The sequence below is a fragment of the Trichechus manatus genome, unplaced genomic scaffold (assembly GCF_000243295.1).
Source record: "Trichechus manatus latirostris isolate Lorelei unplaced genomic scaffold, TriManLat1.0 scaffold00049, whole genome shotgun sequence".
NCBI lineage: Eukaryota > Metazoa > Chordata > Mammalia > Sirenia > Trichechidae > Trichechus > Trichechus manatus.
In genome coordinates, this window is record NW_004443985.1 from 2,090,544 (window position 1) to 2,110,777 (window position 20,234).

Here is a 20,234-nt window from a genome sequence, read left to right on the forward strand (position 1 = left end):
CTGGCTTTATAGGCCCAGGGGGCCTCCGGGGGTTCACTGGGGGGCTCAGCACCCCTTCTTCTGGCCGGGCTCTGGGCTCGCCCATACACAGAGCTGGGATCTCCCGAGGGGTGGAATCTGTGGACCTTCCCTGGGGGGTCTCTGGGTATCCTCTTAAGAGGGTGTCTGGGTCGCCAGAGTTGAGGGTGGGAGGTCTACCTAGGGGCCCCTTGCTCAGACAGCCCCTTGGGAGGCCACCCAAATAAGGGGTGTCACTTCACACCAGGCCCCATATCTGCTCCCCAGCCTCTCCCACAGACCGCTGGGGGTGCCAGGGGCTCGGGGCCTGAGAGGCTCAGAGTGTGGCTCCCTGCACCCATCTGCTGGAAGCTTTCCAAGCCCCCGGCCTCCCCAGGTGCTCCTCGAGTTAGAAACTTCCCAGCTAGGGATGAGGGGACCCTCCCTGGATCAAGTTCCAGTATTGCCTTCCGAGGGCCTTCTAATCCACGCCAGTGCTCCCAGCGCAGGAGGGAAAGCAGATTCGGGGAGCGTCCTGGACGCCGGCTTCCTGACGCCGCGGCCCCGCTGAGCGTCTAGGAGTACGCGATCCCTTCCCGGGGATGGCGCCGGATTCTCGGCGGCATCACCCCGAGCCGGGAGAGGCGCCCGCAGGCAGGGCGTGGGGCCGGGCCGCTCGCGGTAATGACAGGGCCCGCGGCCGTGGGTGGCGGCGGCGAGATCTCGCTATTTCTGGCCGGGGCGGGTCCCCCGGCCGCGGCCAAGGCTGGCCTGACTGCCCGGCCCCCACCTCCGCCCTCCCTCCGGGCTCCGGGCAGGGGGCGGGGCGGCGTCCCGGGCCCACTCCCGCCGCCTCCCTCTGCAGTCGGGTCGGGTCCCTGCGCTGCGCTCGGCTCGGGCTCCAGGCCGTCCGCAGTGTCGCCCCGCACGTGCGCCCGAGCTGCCCCTCCGGCCGCGCTGCCCGTCGGGCATGGACCCTGGGCGGGACTTCCTGAGCCTGCACGGTGAGTGCCTCGCCGGCTCGCAGGGGCCTGCACGGGCCCCGGGCTGGGGGCGCCCAGCTTCCCCGCTGCGGCCCGCCGGCGCCGCCCCGGATCGGGGAAATCTCGGCTCGCGGCTCCCGGGGCCGGGGTTGCCGGGCGTTTCCAGGCTTGTCCCCCAGATCTGCCCTGGGGGCGGGGGCTCGGGTCCGTTCCTCCAGGCCCCCAGCCTCGGGGGCTCCCCCTTGCCCCAGTCACGGGGTCCTGGGCCGCACGGCGCCGCGCACACAGAGGGGCTGAGAGGGAAGGAACCAACATCCACGAGTGGCCGTCCCCGCCCCGCCCGGGCCAGGCCGCTCCGGTAGGCTCCCCCGAGCCCGGGCGTGCCTGGACCGCGTCAGGCAGGGCGAGTGTGGCGGGGGTGTGTGGCAGGAGGGCAGGAGGTGTGCAGGGGTGGCCGAGGTCGCGCCGCCCTAACTGCCCAGCGGAGAACTCACAGTCAGGATGCCCAAGCTGGGAGGAGCGGCCAGATCCCCCGTCTGCAGCCCCTGCAGGCTGGACGGCGCGGGATGGCAGCCCCAGCTAGCCGCCTTTCCTCCTTTTGTCTTGCCGGGGTCTATCTCCTCCGACCTGGACCGGCTGGGCCAGCTCGCTGCCCTATCGCTCTCCCTCCAGGAGAGGGGCAGCTGCGGGCTCCTGGCTGCAAGGCCTTCTGGGCCAGCGGGACCCCCCAAGCTGGACATGGGATCTCTTTGCTGTGGCCTGGAACTCACCCACTCTTAGGAGGGGCCTTGCCCTCCTGTCCCCCAGATCATCTGGCAGCTCAGCAAACCCTGCCCCCTCACACTAGTCGCTGCTCAGCCTCACCTCCCTCTCTAGTTCACTTGGAGTTAGAGACTTCAGTGCCCACCACCAACCCAAACCAAACCCACTGCCATCGAGTGGATTCTGACTCATAGTGACCCTATAGGACAGAGTAGAACTGCCCCATAGGGCTTCCAAGGAGCAGCTGGTGGATTTGAACTGCTGACCTTTTGGTGAGCAGCTGAGCTCTTAACCCCACCCATCCATCTAAACCATTTGCAGAGATGATGGATGGAAAAGGGAAGGGCAGAGCCCTCCAGTCCTCCACTGGAGACCCCCCGACTGCAGGCCCCCCACCCCAGCTCAGTGGGACTCAGAGATGTTCCATCAGCCAAGTCCCCAGGCCGTCTCCCGTCTCTCACATAGCCTGTCTTGGTCATCTAGAGCTGCTGTAACAGAAATACCACCAATGGATGGCTTTAACAAACAGAAACTTATCTGCTCAATTTAGGAGGCTAGATGTCTGAATTCGGGGCACCGGCTCTAAGGGAAGGCTTTCTCTCTCTGTCAGCTCTGGGGAAAGGTCCTTGACTCTTCAGCTTCTATTTCCAGGTTTCCTGGAGGTCTCCATGTGGCTTGGCATGAATCTTCCCCCATTTCTGCTTGCCTGATCTGCTTCTTTAATCTGTTGTGAGAGGTTGACTCAAGACACACCCTACACTAATCCTGCTTCATTACCATAACAGAAAACTCGTTCCCATTTGGGATTACAGAGGTTATACTGGCATTGTGCCTTCAAGTCGATTCTCACTCAGAGTGACCCTATAGGACAGAGTTAAACTGCCCCATAGGATTTCCAAGGAGTGGCTGCTGGATTCAAACTGCTGACCTTTTGGTTAGCAGCCAGCGCTCTTAACTACTTCGCCACCAGGGCTTCTAATACAGGGTTAGAGGTTAGGATTGACAATACATATTTTAGGGGACACGATTCAATCCATAACAGCCTGGAGCTGGTCCCTGTGGCCCAGGGAGACCTTGCTCAGTGCCTAGAGCTCTTGTGCTCACACCATTAGCCACAGAGCTCCTCAAAGCACCTCATCCTGCTGGGTCATGGGATGCCTGCCCCTTCCAGTCCTCCTTCTTCCCCCTCTTAAGGCCAGAGGTGTCCTTAGCACTCCTGCCAGATTGGCATGAGGGAGACTGGGCAGCTTAGAGGGCCACACTGGAGACCTCTGTTTTGTCCCTCACCATCCATTAGCCGGTGCTGTCCACCCTGTAACCTGCCACCCCTTCCCTGCCTACCTTACACTGAGCCCTCGGGTCGCCTCTGGCATGGCTGAAACCTCAGCTCATGTTGGAATGGGCTCTGTCCTCACTGAGACTCAGCCAGAGCCTCCCAGTCCTGTGGCATGGGCTTGGCCTCCAGGGTTTTGAGCCCTGGCCCATCCTGTTTGAGGCCTGCCTGCAGAATGCCTGACTCTGTCCAGCCCTTCCTTCAAGGCTGGCATGAACACTGCAACCCCAAGCTGTTTTCCCAGAAGGCCTTGCTACTTCTAGCTCATTGCCCAAAATTAGCTCCTTGAACTGCTTTCTGTCCTCCGTATAAGACCAGATGGGGAGGAAAGAACCTGTCAAGGAGAAGTGGTGGTGAGAGGGAGTGGTCACTGTGCCCTGTCCTGTTCCCCGTTGTCCACAGTTGCATTGGAAGTCTACACCCCCACCCTTTCACAGGTGTGCCCCAAGGCACTGGACATGTGCTGCAGGACCTCAGTCTCTGGCTTGGGCAGTCGGCAGAAGGCCCTCTGGTTTCCCTCCATCAGCCTAATGGGCTGCAGGGCCCAACTAGATATGAGGTGTCCCTTTTGTCCCCACCCCAGACGCGTACAGGCAGGTAGCATATAAGCATGGATTCTGGAGGCAGACTCCCTGAGTTCAAACATCTCAGGCAAATCCCTTGACTTCTGTGCCTCGGGGTCCTCATTTTACAAATGAGGCACCACCACCAACCTCACAGAGCTGCTGTAAGGACTGACTGTAAGGCAGTTAGAACAGTACGTGCTGTGTTCTCGCGGGAGGCCTGCCTCCCTAGTTCCCATGCCCTGTGAGTTACTGTCTACACCTTCCAGTTCTTTGGGAGGTGAGAGGGCACCAGGAAAAACGTGACAGAAAGGGCCCCCTAGTGGTGGTGCCTCTGAAGCCAGCTCCTCAGCCTTCTCCTCCGACTGTGTTCCTCTGCTCTCTCTCCATTATGGCCAGGCCTGGATGGCTTCTCCAGCAGATCCCCAGAGGTGCTCAAAAGGACACCCCCTCCCAGGGCTCTCTCCTCACTGAACACACCCACCTCCCCTAACTTCTTACACCCCACTCCTCCTGCCCCACTGCAAGAACTGTAAGACAGGGTGTAAGAGGCACCTCATCTGGCTCCAGGTGAGGCTACCTGTGCCTCCACTTACTTCGTGACCCTGAGCAAGTCCCTTTGCCTCTCTGGGCCTGTCAGGTCATCCATTGGGTAGCAATGACACTTCACAGAGGATGCTGTGAAAATACTGAAGTAGTTAGGCAGTAATGGGTATAGGAGTACTGTCAAGCCAACCAACCCGTCGCCCATGAGTCGATTCCAACTCACAGCAACCCTATAGGACAGAGCAGAGCTGCCCCATAGGGTTTCCAAGGAGCGGCTGGTGGATTTGAACTGCCGACCTTTTGGTGAGCAGCCATAGCTCTTAATCACTGAGCCACAAGGGCTCCAGGTTGGCTCAAAAGTCAGGACCTCCAAGAGATGATGGTTTCAGACCCATCATACTAAGTTGGCGTGGCCAGCGCCCCCTGCTGACCTCACTTATGTTTCAAAGCTGTCTGTGCCTGGGGTGCCAGGCCCACATCACACAGGCAGACACTGATCTCAGAGTACCGAACTCTTTTGTGCTGTAGACCACTATGACAGTCGGGGGAAGCCTATGGATCCCTTCTCAGGATCAGCTTTTTAAACGCATAAAATAAAACACGTAAGAATGAAAAAAAGAAACAGATTCTATTGAGATGTGATTTTATCCGCGGGTCCCCGTGTGGTTTCTCTAGAAAAGGCTCCCCTTACACTCTACCTCCCTCCGGCCCCACGCAACCAAAGAGCAGCTTTTCTGTGCCCGTATTTCAGCTCATCGACACTAACACGTTGCTCATGATTTATTCCCTGTGGTGTGACCTTAAACAAGTCGCTGTGTGTTTTAGTTTTTTGTTATTATTGCTTCGCTTGTCTGTACTAATAACCGGCTTTCCCAGTGACTCACTCCCCAAACTGGAGTCTGGAGTCGCAGTGAGGATAATGGAGGAGTTATTACCAGGCCGAGAGGCGGAGGGGAGAGACCAGGCCCCTGGGTGGCGTCCTGACTTGGCCCCATAAATGCCAAGTGAATGAAAGCAAAGCTGTCATGTGTCTGAAAGGACCCACTGTTCCAAGCAGGCTGGCAGTAGAGTTTTGTGTAAAGTTGTAGCCGTCCCTGCCTATTCATCCAAGCAAGCCTTCGTTCACGGGCTCATTTTAAGATCAGCGTTTTTTCAAGAATTCCATTCTCTCCCGTAACCTTGGAGGTTGCCCCACTCAGGTGGGAAAACTGAGGGAAGGAAACAGGCTTGCCTGAAGCCCACGCGTGATGAAACAGCAAGCTGAGTCATAATGATTTCGTTGAGTAATTGAGGCAAATTATTTGACAGGCTCTGTCGTGGGGTGTAGCCCCTTCCCGCCCCGCTCTCCCTAGGCTCCGCGCCCCGGCCGCGTCCACGGCGACTAGGGGTCACTCGCCCGGCCGCCCTCCCGGTCTCTGCCAGACTAGGAGTTAAGGTGGCGGCTCGTGCGCCCCCTGGCCGGACTCCGCCGTCACCTGCCTCCAGGGCCCCGGCTCCTCTCTCCCAGCCGGTCACCGCCTGTCCAGTGCGGGGGCCTCCTGGTCGCTGGTTCAGCTCCGGGTCTGCACCCTGGTTATGACTCCGCTTCCACGTCGCCTCCCCGGCGATGGCTCCGCCCAGGGCCAGGCTCCTTCCCGGGCAGCCGCACTTCGGCTCCGCCCCGCTCAGCTTTCTGGCTTCGTGGGTTACGGATCTGTCCCGCCCCGCCTCCGGGGTCCGGCTCCGCCTCCGGGGTCCGGCTCCTCCTCCGCCCGCCTCCAGCGTTCTGGCTCCACCCCTCCCTGCCTCGACTCCGCCCTCTCCCCGCCTCTGGGACCAGGCCGCGCCTCTCCGGGACTGGCTCCGCCTCTCAGGGACCGGCTCCGCCCCACGAGCACGGATTTCCCCCTTGCCCCGCCCCTAGGGCCGCGTCCCAGTCTCTTTGGGCCTGGCCCCGCCTCCTGGTCCTAGCTTCCCCCCTCAGCCTGGACTCCGCCCCCTCGGCCGGAGCAGGCTTCCAGAGGCTGCACCGTCCCTGGCCAGGCTCGGCGGGCGGCCGGGACGCGGAGGGGCAGCCATGCAGTGCTTTGGCTTCCAGAGGCAGAGCCACTCCAGGGGGCTCCACCTGCCGGAGCAGAGCCTCAAGGTGGCAGCACTCAATGAGCAGCGGCTGGGTAAGGGGCGCAGGAGCCACTGCGATCTGTGGGGAGTGGGCAGGTGGCTGGGGCAGGACGCAGACCACGTGTTGGGGAGCACTTGCGCTAGTCTTTGATTGGGCCTGACTAGTATTTCTGAGTGTGTGATACTGTGAGCAGTGTTACAGTGGTGGCACGTGAGGGTGAGTACTGGGGGGATTGTTAGCCCGTCTTAGGCTCCCCCTCAGCCTCTCCAAAGCCCCCCTCCTTGCCACCCTTGACCCTTCCTGTTTTAAATTTCGGAGGCACCACGGGATATGTGGCCTGGTGTGTAACTGGAATGACTGTAACCCAGTGGGGTGATCCTGTGTGTGCGCCCATATGTGACAAGGGTGACAGTGGGTGACCCATGGAGACTGCGTGATTTTCACCACGTGATACTGTCAGACGGTGTGCAACAATGATGGTGTGTAAGGCTGTGTAACCCAGCGTGGGACCCACCATGGGTGTCTGTGTAACCCAGCGGGACAGCGCGTGTTCTCGTGTGATGGTGTATGACAGACGTGACGGGGTGACTGAGTCATGCTGTTCTTCTGTGTTGTGGTGTTTGTGTTACGTGGGTTGTCTGGCGGTGTTACTCTCCGTGGCCCTGCTTTTGAGTCCCGACTCCACCATGTAACTTCCTTGAGCCTCCATTTACTCATCTGTAAAATGGGAATAATGATGGTGCCTTCCTTGTAGGGTTGCTGGTTGTTGTGGGGGATTAAATACATGTGCTAAGAGCGTTATCTTATACAAATATGAACTGTTATTGAGGTGGCTGCTATTATTATGGTGATGCTCTGACACTGGATGTGGTTATGTGTGGCTGTGTGACTACATGTGGTGTGATAGTGTGACTGTGTATCTGAGTGACCAGATCACTGTGTAGCTGGATATTGCGGTGGGTCCCAGGCCCCGGTGGGTCTCCGTTACACATCACCCTAGGTATATAGCAGGACGCCTGGCACCCACTGAGTTTTCCATTGTTGCTGTTAGGTGCCGTCAAGTCGGTTCCGGCTCATAGCAACCCTGTGTACAACAGAACGAAACAGGGCCTGGTCCTGCACCATCCTCATGATCATTGTCACGCTTGAGCCCATTGTGGCAGCCACTAAGCTGTCCTCATAGCCTTCCATTAGCACCCACAGAACCCTCACTGTGCAGCTAGCCTGGGCAGGTTGGCGAGGTTGCACCATCAACTAAGGGGCCTCCGAGCTCAGAGGCTTCTCACTACCCCCCACCACACAAGGAGAAGATATTATGGCTGAGTGAGTGGGACTGGGTGAGGGGTGTCCAGAGACTTTCTGGGTGCTAAGGGAGCCCTGGTGCTGCAGTGGTTAAGAGCTCGGCTGCTAACCAGAAGGTTGGCAGTTTGAATCCACCAGCTGCTCCTCGGAAATCCTGTGGGGCAGTTCTGCTCTGTCCTATAGAGTCGCCATGAGTTGGAATCGACTCGATGGCAATGGTTTTTTTGGGTAAGGGAGCAAGGGTGGGGGGGCAGGCAGCCTCAAAACAGAAGGGCCCCAACTGAGACTCAGAGGTAGAGGTGGCCACCCAGGTCCCCCTGTGACCCAGAGGACAGTAGCTGTGCTGTTACCTCTCTGGAATTATCAAGGCCCACCCTGGGGCTGGGGTTTGTGGTCCGGAAGCCATGTTGGCAGCCGGGGGGCTTATCTGTGCCTGATCACAGATGGTGTTTTCCAGGACTGAGGGTGGGGCTCCCTTCCTACTTCCCTACCCCTCCATTCCCAGCTGCTCTGTTTGTAGTGGCTTGCTCTGTGTGCTCAGCTTGGGAGTGAGGTACCGGTGGAGACACCCCGCCCAGTTGTAATTCAGCCTCAGGCAGGACAGTGGACAGTGGCTGGCGGTGGCCCTCTCCTATGGCAGCCAGAGCCCCCAGGCCCCTTCCTCCATCTTGGGCCCCACAAACACAGCCGGCAGTTGAGGCTGTCCTGTAGGAAGCCCCCTGGATTGAATGGGGCTGCTCTCACTAAGGCAGAAGGATCTTCTGGGACGGGGTGGCGGCCTGAGACAAAGGTGGAGGAAGGTTGCATCAGACTGTCTCCCACGGGAGACCTTGAGACTTCTTCTCCAAGACTGCCGTCACCCTGCTGGTGGGGACACAGACGCACAGACAGGGAAAGGAGTCGGCTGAAACCATAGGGAGCTGAGTGTCAGTGCTGGGCTTTTGTCCCCACGGGAGGCGGGAGACTGGGGAGGGTTGGGGAGGGTGTGGATGGCTGAGGCCTGGGTAATCGGTCCAGAAGGTTCTATAGGCCTTGTGGGTATGTGGGGCAGGCTGGTGGGGGCATGGATAAAGTGGGAGAGGCTGTCAGGGATTGGGGATTGGGCTCAGAAAAGCAAAGCTTATGGCTTTCTGAGTGTTTTCTGCAAAGGCCTAGACACAGGGTCCCTGATGCCACCTCTTGCTCTACCGGAGCAGCAGGACAGATTGCTGAAGGGCACATAGTTTTGGGGACAGAAGTGCGGTGGCCATTGGCTCTGAGCAGACTGGTGCAGGACCACACGTGGCTCGGGCAATGTGTATACATCTCTGTCTTTATCTACCTCTGTATTATAAAAACGGAGCCCTGGGGGTGCAGTGGTTAAGAGCTCCGCTGCTAACCGAAAGGTCGACAGTTCAAATCCACCAGCTCCTCCTTGGAAACCCTATGGGGCAGTTCACCTCTGTCCTACAGGGTTGCTATGAGTCAGAACCGACTTGACGGCACGTAACAACAACATATTATATAAATGGGTCATTAAGGGGGCGGGTCTCTCCTTTATCAAGCCTGTTGAACCACACTCGGTACAGGGTCTGCCTGGGGGTGCGGGCTCCTGGGGAGCCAGGCTGGTGCCCCTACGGCCCCTCCAGTTCGGGCCTGGTAGGACAAAGGGCGTCATATCTTTTGGGAGCCCATGCCTCAGACCAGCAGGGGTCCCTGAGAGCAAGAGAGCTGGGGAGTGGGGGGCAGGCAAGCAACCAGGGTTCTGGTCCTCCCTGGGGGGCTGTGTCCAGGCTCTGCCTCAGCTTCTGAAAGGGCTGCACTGTGCTTTAGAGGTGCTACGCCCTGAGGGGTCCCAGACCAGGATGCTCAGGACACGGGTGGGGCAGGGAAGGGCAGGGGTGCCCCAGCAGGCCAGACTCAGGCTGCAGTGTGCAAGGAGCGGAAGCCCATGCAGGCAGGCTCAAGGCAGGGGTGGGGGCAGCAGGGGTGGGGGTAGTGGGAGTGGGGTGGCAGGGATGTGCACAAGGGTCCCACAGCAACCGCAGTATTGACACCAAGAACTATAGCCGCCATTACTGAGTGTCCAGGACCCTTGCCGATACATGTAGCACTTAACCTCAGAACTTCCCTGTTACTACCCCCATTTTATAGACAGGAAAGCAGAGGCCCAGCAACGTGAAGTCACTTGCCCAGGCCACACAGCTGGTCAGGAAGGGACTTGTGAGTTGGGAAGTTGTTGGGTTCCATGATGTGCCGGGATCCAGTTCTATGCTGGGTCTGCCTGTTTCTCACCTGCTCTGCCTGACCGTTTGATCCGAACTTCTGTCAGTTCACTCTGATCCCTGAGTGTGACCCTGAGGGGTTCACCTCATCTTTCAGAGCCAGGCCATGTCCTAGGATGCAGGTCCCCTAGGAGCCAGCTGCCCTTGGATCAGCTGCTCTTCCTTTGTCCATTCAGCTGTGGGCGGCAGGTCAGAGTGTAAAGTGTGACCTTGGGTGGACGGGTGTTCTGAGATTTAGCACAGCCACCTCAGCTGGCAATCAGGGATGGCTTCCTGGAGGAGGCAGGCCCCAGCAGCAGGTCAGAGCATGGGTGAAGGAAGGAGAAGTGAACCGAGGGTCTGGAGGTGGGTGTGTGGCCAGCATGGGGCCTGGGGCAGCAGGGACGCTGATGGAGGAAGTGGCATTCTGCCCGCTCTGCCCTGCTAGGTCTGCAGAATGACGAGGACCTGCGGGCACTGCTGAAGGGCAGCCAGCTCCTGAAGGTGAAGTCCAGCTCATGGCGGAGAGAGCGCTTCTACAAGCTGCAAGAAGACTGCAAGACCATCTGGCAGGAATCCCGCAAGTTCATGCGGACCCCGGAGTCTCAGCTGTGTGAGTGCCTGGTGGCTGCGGGGAGGGGGCAGCGTGTGGAACCTGTGCCTTGGATGGGGAAAATGAGGCTGGCCGGGATGGAGTGGGGGTGATGATCAATCATGAAACAGGGCTACAGACAGGCAAACTGAGGCCTAGCCTGGCGGGGGACAGATCAGCCACGCAGCCAGGACTAGAGATGGGGAAATCTCTGGCTGGGGTTGGGGAGATGGGCCAGTTAGACCAGCAGAGGGGAGCTGAGGCCTGGGGGTCTGAGCTGGAGAGGGCGGTGATGGAACGAGGACAGAAGTGGAGATGCTAAAGCCTTGTGGGGCAGGGGATACAGAACTATGACCACAGATGGGGAGAGCAAGGTCCAGAAGTAGGGAAGGAGCTGGGGGTGTTGCCTGAACTCACAGGTATCCGCCGGGGCAGCTGTGGGAAGGCGGGAAGCTGGGTGGACTAGGATTTCAGGTGTGGTGAGGCCAGAAGTTAGGTACAAAGTCTGGGGGCTGACAAGGCACTTCTGGATATCCTCGGCCAGGGCGTGAGCTGGTGCTGCCTCCCCGGGACTGCGGCCAAAGGAAGGGTATTGCGGTGGAGTAGGGCTGGGATACACAGAAAGAGGCCACAGCTCTGGAGCTTCCTTGAGGGTGTGAGTCTGAGGGCTTTCTGGAAGCTTCTGAAGCTTGGGGCCTGCAAATGGAGACCGCCCGCTGCAAGGCCTAAGGGAGAAAGGTCTGTTGACCTCTGCCCTTTAAGGCAAGAATTCCCTAAAGATCCTGTAAAATGAGGTGTTCCCCTGCCATAACTCTGCACCTTACTTAGGGGGAACATTTTAGACTAATGCTGTCCAACAGAACTTTGTGTGATGACAGAAAGTTCTTCATCTGTACTGTCCCACATGGCAGCCAGTGGAGCCCTGCTGGTTCAGTGGTTAAAGCGCTCGGCTGCTAACCAAAAGGTCGGCCACTCGAATCTATCAGCTGCTCCTTGGAAACCCTATGGGGCAGTTCTACTCTATCCTATAGAATCACTATGAGTTGGAATCGACTTGATGGCAACGGGTTAGTCACCTGTGGTTACTGAGTACTTGGAACGTGGCTAGTGTGACTGAAGAAATGAATTTCTAATTTTATTTAATTTTAACTAACATGTTTAAAAGGAGTCTGGGTGGCGCAAGCAGTTCGTGATCAACTGCTAACCTAAAGGTTGGTGGTTCGAACCCACCCAGTGGCTCTGCAAAAGAAAAGGCCTGGTGATCTGTTTTCATAAAGATTACAGCCAAGAAAACCCCACAGAGCAGTTATGCTCTGTTCTACCCCATGCGTGTCAGAACAGAACCGTACTCCATAGGGTTTTCACAGCTGGGACCTTTCAGAAGTAGATCGCCAGGGCTTTCCTCGTAGGCACCTCTAGGTGGGCCCAAACCACCAACCTTTTGGTTAGCAGCCAAGTGCTTAACCATTTGCGCATCCCAAGGATTTCCCAGTGAAGCCCAGACCCCGGGAAATCCTTTATCCTATTCATCCCACCCTTAGCTGGGGAGGGGCAGGGTCAGTCCATAGCAGGTTTCCTGGGGGTGGGGTAGGGTTATGAGAATGGACTTCGGTGACACACTCCAGGTGGGAGGGGAGCATAGAGAAGGGGAAGGTTAGCTGACTGAGGGCACCTCACATGGGTACCTTAAAGGTGACACTTTACCCAGGAAGCATCTGCCAGGCCTCAGGATGCCGTGGACAAAGACCTGAGCAGATAGACCTGGCCTGCCCGTGGCCTGTGGAGGGGCGGAGGTGAGGTGGGCTAGGAGCAGGGTCAGGTGGGGCTGTGGCCCTGGACGGCTTCTGAGCAGAGCAGGGTCTGAGGGGATGAGGACCTGAAGCACTCTCAGAAAACCACCTGAGCCTGGGTCTGCTCCAGCCAGCCCACTGCCACACAGCACGGAGTGAGCGTGCCAGACCTGGGCTCCATGTGGCGCCAGTGGGGCTCCTTCAGAGGGTGCCTGTCCTGATAGGGGGTTTTCTGTTAGATGGTGGTGGGCCAGCCCTGATGCCGGTGGGTGGGGGCAGGGTGGGAAAGGGGATTCCCTGGACGCCACCCACCAGCCAGTGTATGCACGGTGGGGGGTGAGCGTGGGGGCAGAGAGAGGCGTGCCTGCAGGAACCCCCCTCTGGGCTGGCGAGATAAGAACCTCATACCAGAAGAGCTGTGAGCAAGAGAGACAGGAAGAACATTCCAGGCAGGACACCCAGTGTGAACAAAGGTGCAGATGTGGGACTGAGGAAGGGGCCGGGGCGGCAGGCTGAGGGGCCTGCGCCTGAGAGGACGGGCTGCAGGGGTGACAAGTCCAGGTGTGCGGAGCTAGGTGTGCTCAGGTGAGGGGCGTGGAGCCTGCCCAGCATGGCCCGAAGGGGCTTTTGTCCCGGGAGGGCCTGAGATAGGCCTGTGCTGAGCGTGCCTGGTGGCTGCTCCCTGCCTCTGGGGGCAGGCTTCAGTGGTCCTCAACTGAGTTTTACCTTCAGGGAAACTGAGGCCTGGAGAGGAAAGGCGGGGTGGGGTGACGGAGAGTGGAGCAGCTCCAGATCCCCCTGTCAGCCCTGCCTCCCGCTTCCTAAGTCTCCTCCAGTCACACCACAGCCACAGCCCCCTCTGTCAGCTCTGCCTCCTGCTCCGAGTCTCCCCAGTTACACCATGGCCCCCGCCCCGTCAGCTCTGCCTCCCGCTCCCTAAGTCTCCCCCAGTCACACCATAGCCCCCACCCCCCGTCAGCCCTGCCTCCTGCTCCCTAAGTCCCCCCTAGTCACACCACGGCCCCCGCCCCCTCTGTCAGCCCTGGCTCCCAGAGGCAGACAAGTTATCAGCAGTGAAGGCATCTGGGCTTTCTCTCTGGTTCGGGCAGGGGTGCTGGCCCCGGGGCGCTGCACGGCTCAGGCTTCCTGTTTCCACCCCCAGCCCGAGTCTGCTGCAGCTGGCTGGCGCGAGGCACAGTGCAGCCCAGGAGGCTGCAGGCAGGGGGTTAAGCGGGATATCCCTGCACCGCCCAGGGCTCACGTGTCCCGCTCCTTAGTGCCTGCTGTCCAGGCTGGGCAAGCGCCACACACGTGGGGCCTGCAGGTGGCCAGGAGGTGCCGGGGCACTCAGGGTAGGGGTGGGCACCGGGAGGGACAGGCTGGCTTCCAGCCAGAGCTGGCCGAGGACCCAGGACAGATGAAGAGAGTGGCTCAGGATGGAGGTGGGGCAGAGCCTGGGTCCTGCTGCTGGACCTGGAGGTGGGGCTGGCTTGGGCGAGGGAGGGCACACCGGGGCTACGGGTATGGGTGCAGGCAGGCCCTCGCCTCTCACTGAAGCTTCGAAGGCTGGGCTGTGACAGGAGGGCCCTCCCCCAGGTTCCCAAGGGCAGAATGATGTAATCTCTCAGACCTCCAAGGGGCACTTCCAGTTGGGACCCTGAAGGGCAGAGCCTTCCTCCACCCTCCCTGCCAAGGGGCTCCGGACACATACAGACACGGGCACTTTTCCCTCTGATTTTGACCCTCTGCCCCAGATTCCAGGACCAGGGCTGACCAAGGGTGGCCCCAGTCTCCTGAATGGGCAGGAGGCTCTTCTGGCTAGCTGTGTGCAGGCAGGTGGGCTGGCCCAAAATCAAGGATGATCAGGAAGGCTGGTGGCGCCCTCTCAGGCACAGCCCCCAAGCTCCAGAACGGCCTCTCTCTATCCCCAAGAGCTCTACCCTACCTCAGTCCTCTCCCAGGACCTCTGGCCCCCCACGTCACCAGGACAGCAGGGTTGCAGGCGCTGGGCTCTGTCTTTCCCTGGGGTTTCCACTCTGCCCACTACAGCAGTCTCGCTCTCTGTCTTCCTCCTTTATGTCCCACCTCGTCTGTCCTCCTGTCCTTTCTGTCTGTCAGGACGCCTGGATTCCAGGCCTGAGCTCGGCCCTGGCTCTGTGTCTCTAAGCTGTGCCCTCCCTCCAGTGTGGCGATGGTCATGTCAGAGGCAGGGGTTGGCCTCACAGCTCTCTCTGCCCCCTCATTCCCCGCTCACAGTCTCCGTGGAGGACATTCAGGAGGTACGGCAGGGGCACCGCACTGAGGGCCTGGAGAAGTATGCCCGTGATGTGCCCGTGGACCGCTGCTTCTCCATCATCTTCAAGGACCAGCGCAACCCACTGGACCTCATCGCCCCGTCGCCAGCTGACGCCCAGCACTGGGTGCTGGGTCTGTGTAAGATCATCCACCACTCGGGGTCCATGGACCAGAGGCAGAAGCTGCAGCAGTATCCTTGTGGTGGTGGCCGTGGGCCAGGCCCAGCCTGCAGACGCTGCTGTGGTTTGTCCCCAGGGCAGCTTGGGTGTGGAAGGGAGGCCCTTGGGTCTGCTCGACCAAGGACCCAAGGGCCAGAGAGCTACACAGCCCGATGCTCTCTCCTCCCGCCTCTGCAGCCAGCGTGGAGCTGGGACACTGGGGACCTAGTCGTGGCCATTTTAATCACATTTCCTAGAGTTACTACACTTTCCCTGTGGGAATTTTGGGGGGTTCCAAGGCCATTCAAAGCCATTCTTATGGGAGTGATCAAGTTCCCTCTGGGCTGGTATGCAGGCCAGCCTGTGGGCATAAAACAAACTCGGCACAATCCAGGTGCCCGGTAACACACTAGTCTATGGGTCAAAGTGATCGGGCTTCTGGTACACACAGAATAGGACATAACCCGCTTCCGCTCCTTTCTTACAACAGCTTTACCGAGATAGGATTCACACACGGCACAAGTCACCCATGTGAAGTATACACCCCAGTGGTTTTTAGTATATTCACAGAGTTGTGCAACCATCACCAAAATCAGCTTTAGAACATTTTCACCACCCCAAAAAGCAATGCTGTACCCTTTAGCAGTCACTCCCCACTTTCCCCCAACTTCCCCAGCCCTAACTAACTAACCAGTTGCTGTGGAATTAATTCTGACTCATGGCAACCCCATGTGTGTCAGAGTAGAGCTCTGCTCCATAATGGCTGATTTTTTCAGAAGTAGATTGCCAGGCATTTCTTCCAAGGCACCTCTGGGTGGACTCAAACATCCAGCGTTTTGGTTAACCATTTGTACTGCCCAGGAACTCCTCCCCGGCCTTCAAAATACCAAACCAAACCTGTTGCCGTGGAGTGGATTCTGACTTCCCAGCCCTTAGGCAACCACCAATCTGCTTTCTGTCTTTTACACAGTTGCCTCTTCTGGGCAAATTCATATAAATGGAATCGTACAATCACAGTCTTCTGTGACTTAGCGGTTTTCAAGCTTCAGCCAAGCTGCCGCATCAGTACTTCCTTCCTTTCTGTTGATGAAAAATATTCCATTGCATGCATAGGCCACGCTTGGTTTTGTTTACCCATTCATTCATTGAGGGCATCTGGGTTGTTTCCACTTTGGCTTTGTGTGGACGTATGTTTTTATTCACGTAGGCATATACCTAGGAGTGGAATTGCTGGGTCCTATGATAACCCTATGTTTAACCTTTTGAGGAACTGCCAGACTATTCTCCAAAGTGGCTGTATCACTTTACATTTTCACCAGCAGTTCCAATTTTTCACATCCTTGCTGATACTTGTTATTTTCTTTTGTTTCGATTATAGCCATCCTAGTGGGTGTGAAGTGGTATCTCACTGTGGCTTTGATTTGTATCTCCCTGATGGCTGATGATGTTGGCCATCTTTTCATGTGTGTGTTGGCTATTTGTATGTCTTCTTTGGAGAAATAGCTATTCAGATTCTTTGCCCATTTTTTAATTGAGTTATTTGTCTTTTTATTACTGAGTTGTAAGAGTGTTTTATATATTCTAGATACAAGTCCCTTATCAGAGATATGATTTGCAAACATTTTCTCCCAGTCTGTGGGTTGTCTCTTCACTTTCTTTCTTGGAAGACAAGAGTTTTTAGTTTTGATGAAGTCCAATTATCTACATTTTCTTTGATTACTTGTGCTGTTAGTGTCATAGCTAAGAAAACTGTGCCTAACCCAAGGTCATGAAAACCTACTCTTATATCTTCTTCCAAGAGGTTATAGTTTTAGCTCTTACATTTAAGACTCGGATCCATTTTGAGCTAATTTTGTGTATGGTGTGAGGTAGGGATCCAGCTTCATTCTTTTGCGTGTAGATATCCAGTTGTCCCAGCACCATTTCTTTAGACTATTCAGTGGGTAACACTGAATGGTCTTGGTACCCTTGTCAAAAATCAATTCATCATAAATGTGAGGGTTTATTCTATTCCATTTATCTACGTGCCTGTCCTTATGCCACTACCACACTGTTTTGATTAATGCAGCTTCACAGTATGTTTTGATATCGGGAAGGGTGAGCCCTCCAAATTTGCTCTTCTTTTTCAAGATTGTTTTGGCTATTCTGGGTCCCCTGAATTTCTACATAAATTTTAGGATCAGCTTGTCAATTTCTATAAATGGCCAGCTGAGATTTTGATAGAGATTGTGTTGAATCTGTAGGTCAATTTGGAGCATTACCATTTTAATCCACTGAGCGGATGAACCATAAATTAGTGATTTAATCCTTTAGTGTTGAGCATTTAAGTTGTTTTTAGTCTGTCAATAGTGAAATAACAAATAACACTGCAAAGAACATCTCTGTGCATAACACCTTTTTGGTCTTTAGGAGTATATCCTTATCAATAGACTCCTAGAAGTGGAATTCCTGAGTCCATTGATATAAACAGTTAAGCTTTAGCTACCCCTAGATCACTTTCCTAAAGGCTGTACTAATTTACCGCCCCTAAGTGTCTTGGTTATCTAGTGCTGCTATAACAGAAATACCTCAAGTGGATGGCTTCAACAAATTTATTCTCTCACAGTTTCGGAGGCTAAAAGTCCAAATTCAGGGTGCCAGTTCCAGGGGAAAGCTTTTTCTGTCTGTTGGCTCTAGGGGGAAGTCCTTGTCATCAGTCTTCCCCTGGTCTAGGAGCTTCTCAGCACAGGGACCCCAGGTCTAAACGACATGCTCCACTCCTGGCACTTCTTCTTGGTAGTATGAGGTTCCCTCCTCTCTGCTTGCTGCTCTTTTATTTCTCAAAGGAGATTGACTCAAGATACAACCTAATCCTGTAGATTCTGTCCTGCCTCGTTAACATAACTGTCTTTAATCATGCCTCTTTAACATCACAGAGTTTAGGATTTACAGCACATAGGATAATTATATCAGATCACAAAATGGTGGACAGCCACACAATACTGGAAATCATGGGCCTAGCCAAGTAGACACACATTTTAGGGGGACACAATTCACTCCATAATACCAAGTAATGGACGAGAGTGTCCATTTCACCTCACCATTACTTGCACTGGGTATTATACTTTTAAACTGCCAACTTTCTAGTTTAAGAAGTTGCATCTCATTTTCAAAATTTTAACATATTTGATTACTAGCAATGTTTGCAACGGGCAAGTTTATATCCTTTGCTCATTTAATTATTAGAGCTGTCATACTGTTTTATTTTTAATTAATTAAATCTTCTAAGCCTTTGCTGCAAATGTTTCCCCCAGTCCATCAAATGAATGACTTTCTTTATTCGATCCTCAGGATTAAAAAAAAAAAAGTTTTTATAGCATTGATTATGTTGATTCCTTTTAGAAACTTGCCGTCATTTTTGCTTGCTCCTATCTTTGTTCTGTAGTTAGTTCTCTAATGTCTGCGGAGGCCTGCACCCTCCAGAGACCTCCTCTGGCTCCTCAAGGTCAAGCCTGAGAGAAGGAAACTGGAGGTGACGGAGAAGTGGAGGCTGCAATGTCCCAATCACGAGAGCTTGATCCAGGCTTTGCTTTTTCATGCGATGTCCTCAGTGGCTTGGCATTTGCTGTTCTCCGTAAAATAAGCCTAGGTGGTTCAACTGTTAACTGCTGGGCTGCTAACCAAAAGGTCAGCGATTTGATCCCACCCAGCAATTCAATCCCACCCAGCGGCTCTGCAGGAGAAAGACCTGGTGATCCCGTAAAGATTACAGCCTAGGAAACCCATGGGGCAGCTCTCCTCTGTCACATGGTTGCTATGAGTTGAAATCGACGTGAGGGCACCTAACAACAGCAAAGTACTTTAGTCAAGTTGGCTAAAAATTATATATTGCAAACCAGAAGACCAGCAAATACAAAACGACCCCTTCATAGGGTGTAACATGTTCCCCCAAAGAGGCCACCAGCTCTCATTGCTGAAACATATGTGTGCAATAAGCTAGGCCTGCAGGGAGCTGTGTCTACAGGTGGCCTTAGCCCAGGCAGGGCTGGGCCCGGGCGTTGAGGGGGCTTGAACTATGGCTCAGTCTGGGACATCAGGAGGGTACCAGGGCTCCTGGGTTCTTTCCTTACCTTGCCCAGCTGGATTCATTCTTGCCTGCGAAAAGCTGACAAAAACAAGGACAACAAGATGAGCTTCAAGGAGCTGCAGAACTTCCTGAAGGAGCTCAACATCCAGGTGGATGACAGCTATGCCCGGAAGATCTTCAGGGTGAGGCAGGGAGTGAGCGCCGGGGTCAGGTGGCAATGAGGTCCTTGGCCACAGTCTGCTCTGAGCCCTGCCTGCTTGGCTGTCCTGGCTTTGCAGGAATGTGATCGCTCCCAGACAGACTCCCTGGAGGACGAGGAGATTGAGGTCTTCTACAAGATGCTGACCCAGCGGGAGGAGATCGACCGCATCTTTGCTGAGGCCGCAGGCTCCGGGGAGACCCTGTCGGTGGATCAGCTGGTGAAGTTCCTGCAGCACCAGCAGCGGGAGGCAGCTGCAGAGCCTGCAATGGCCATCTCCCTCATTGAGCGCTATGAGCCCAGCGAAACTGGTGAGAGCCTGGCCAGGGCCTTGGGTCTGCACTCTAGGGGGCCCTGGGGGGTCCCAGGAAACCGGTGAGAGCCTGGCCAGGGCCTCGGGTCTGCACTCTAGCGGGCCCTGAGGGGCCCTGGGAAAGCAGTGAGAGCCTGCCCAGGGCCTCGGGTCTGCACTCTAGAGGGCCCTGGGAAGACTGCTACCGGAGAGAAGCGGGTGGAGGGAAGGGGGTGCCTCACCCAGCCCCAGGGCTCCTTACCTGCCTGGGCAGTATTTGCCTGCCCCCTTAGAGCAGACAGACAGGGGACAGGGCTCCAGCATCACTACCCCTCAGTGGGCCTTAGTTTCCCTCTTGGTTCCTCCTCCACGGATTTCAGGCCTGCCTCCTTTCCCCCCAGGAAATATATATGGAGAGGTGGCTGGAAAAGCAGACATTTTTCTGCTTCCTTCTTTGTGCCCAGTCTGGGCCCATCTTTGGGAGGTGACAGTGCAGGGGACATGGGGCCTTGCCCTGCGGGGGAGAAGTTTCCACTCTGGGGGCGCAGAGACAGAGGAGGTGAGGGTCTGCCCCCAAAGACCTCACACTGTGGGGACAGAGGAGGAGGAGGCAGGACCCCACCCTGGGGTAACCACAGTCTGATTGGACACTCATATTCACCCCACTTCCATGGATGTCGCGGACCAGCTCAGGGCAGGGAGCCAGCGGGAGGCAAGGGACAGGGCAGCTCTTCCTAGAGGCGGGCCAAGCTCAGACGCCCGGCGGCCTCCCTCCCAGCCAAGGCGCAGCGGCAGATGACCAAGGACGGCTTCCTCCTGTACCTGCTGTCCGCGGACGGCAGCGCCTTCAGCCTGGCGCACCGGCGGGTCTACCAGGACATGAGCCAGCCGCTCAGCCACTACCTGGTGTCCTCCTCGCACAACACCTACCTGCTGGAGGACCAGCTAACCGGGCCCAGCAGCACGGAAGCCTACATCCGGTGGGGGCCCGAGCCGGGGCGGGGCGGGGCCT

At 56.4% G+C, this 20,234-nt stretch overlaps 1 protein-coding gene across 2 annotated transcripts in view; it reads left to right on the top strand.

Moving 5' to 3' along the window:
• The first annotated feature begins 925 nt into the window (after nt 1-925).
• The window catches only part of PLCD1 (phospholipase C delta 1), a 22,102-nt gene continuing 2,793 nt past the window's right edge, over nt 926-20,234 (top strand). Inside the window, exons 1-6 of one of the 2 annotated variants that reach the window (XM_004377323.2) lie at nt 926-1,001; nt 10,279-10,443; nt 14,469-14,697; nt 18,784-18,913; nt 19,010-19,241; nt 20,001-20,202. In XM_004377323.2, coding sequence (XP_004377380.1) covers nt 968-1,001; nt 10,279-10,443; nt 14,469-14,697; nt 18,784-18,913; nt 19,010-19,241; nt 20,001-20,202 — 992 coding nt within the window. In that variant the 5' untranslated portion in view covers nt 926-967. Of the gene's footprint in view, nt 1,002-6,240; nt 6,338-10,278; nt 10,444-14,468; nt 14,698-18,783; nt 18,914-19,009; nt 19,242-20,000; nt 20,203-20,234 lie in introns of those variants that run through there. The other variant, XM_004377322.1, reaches the window with a different exon arrangement.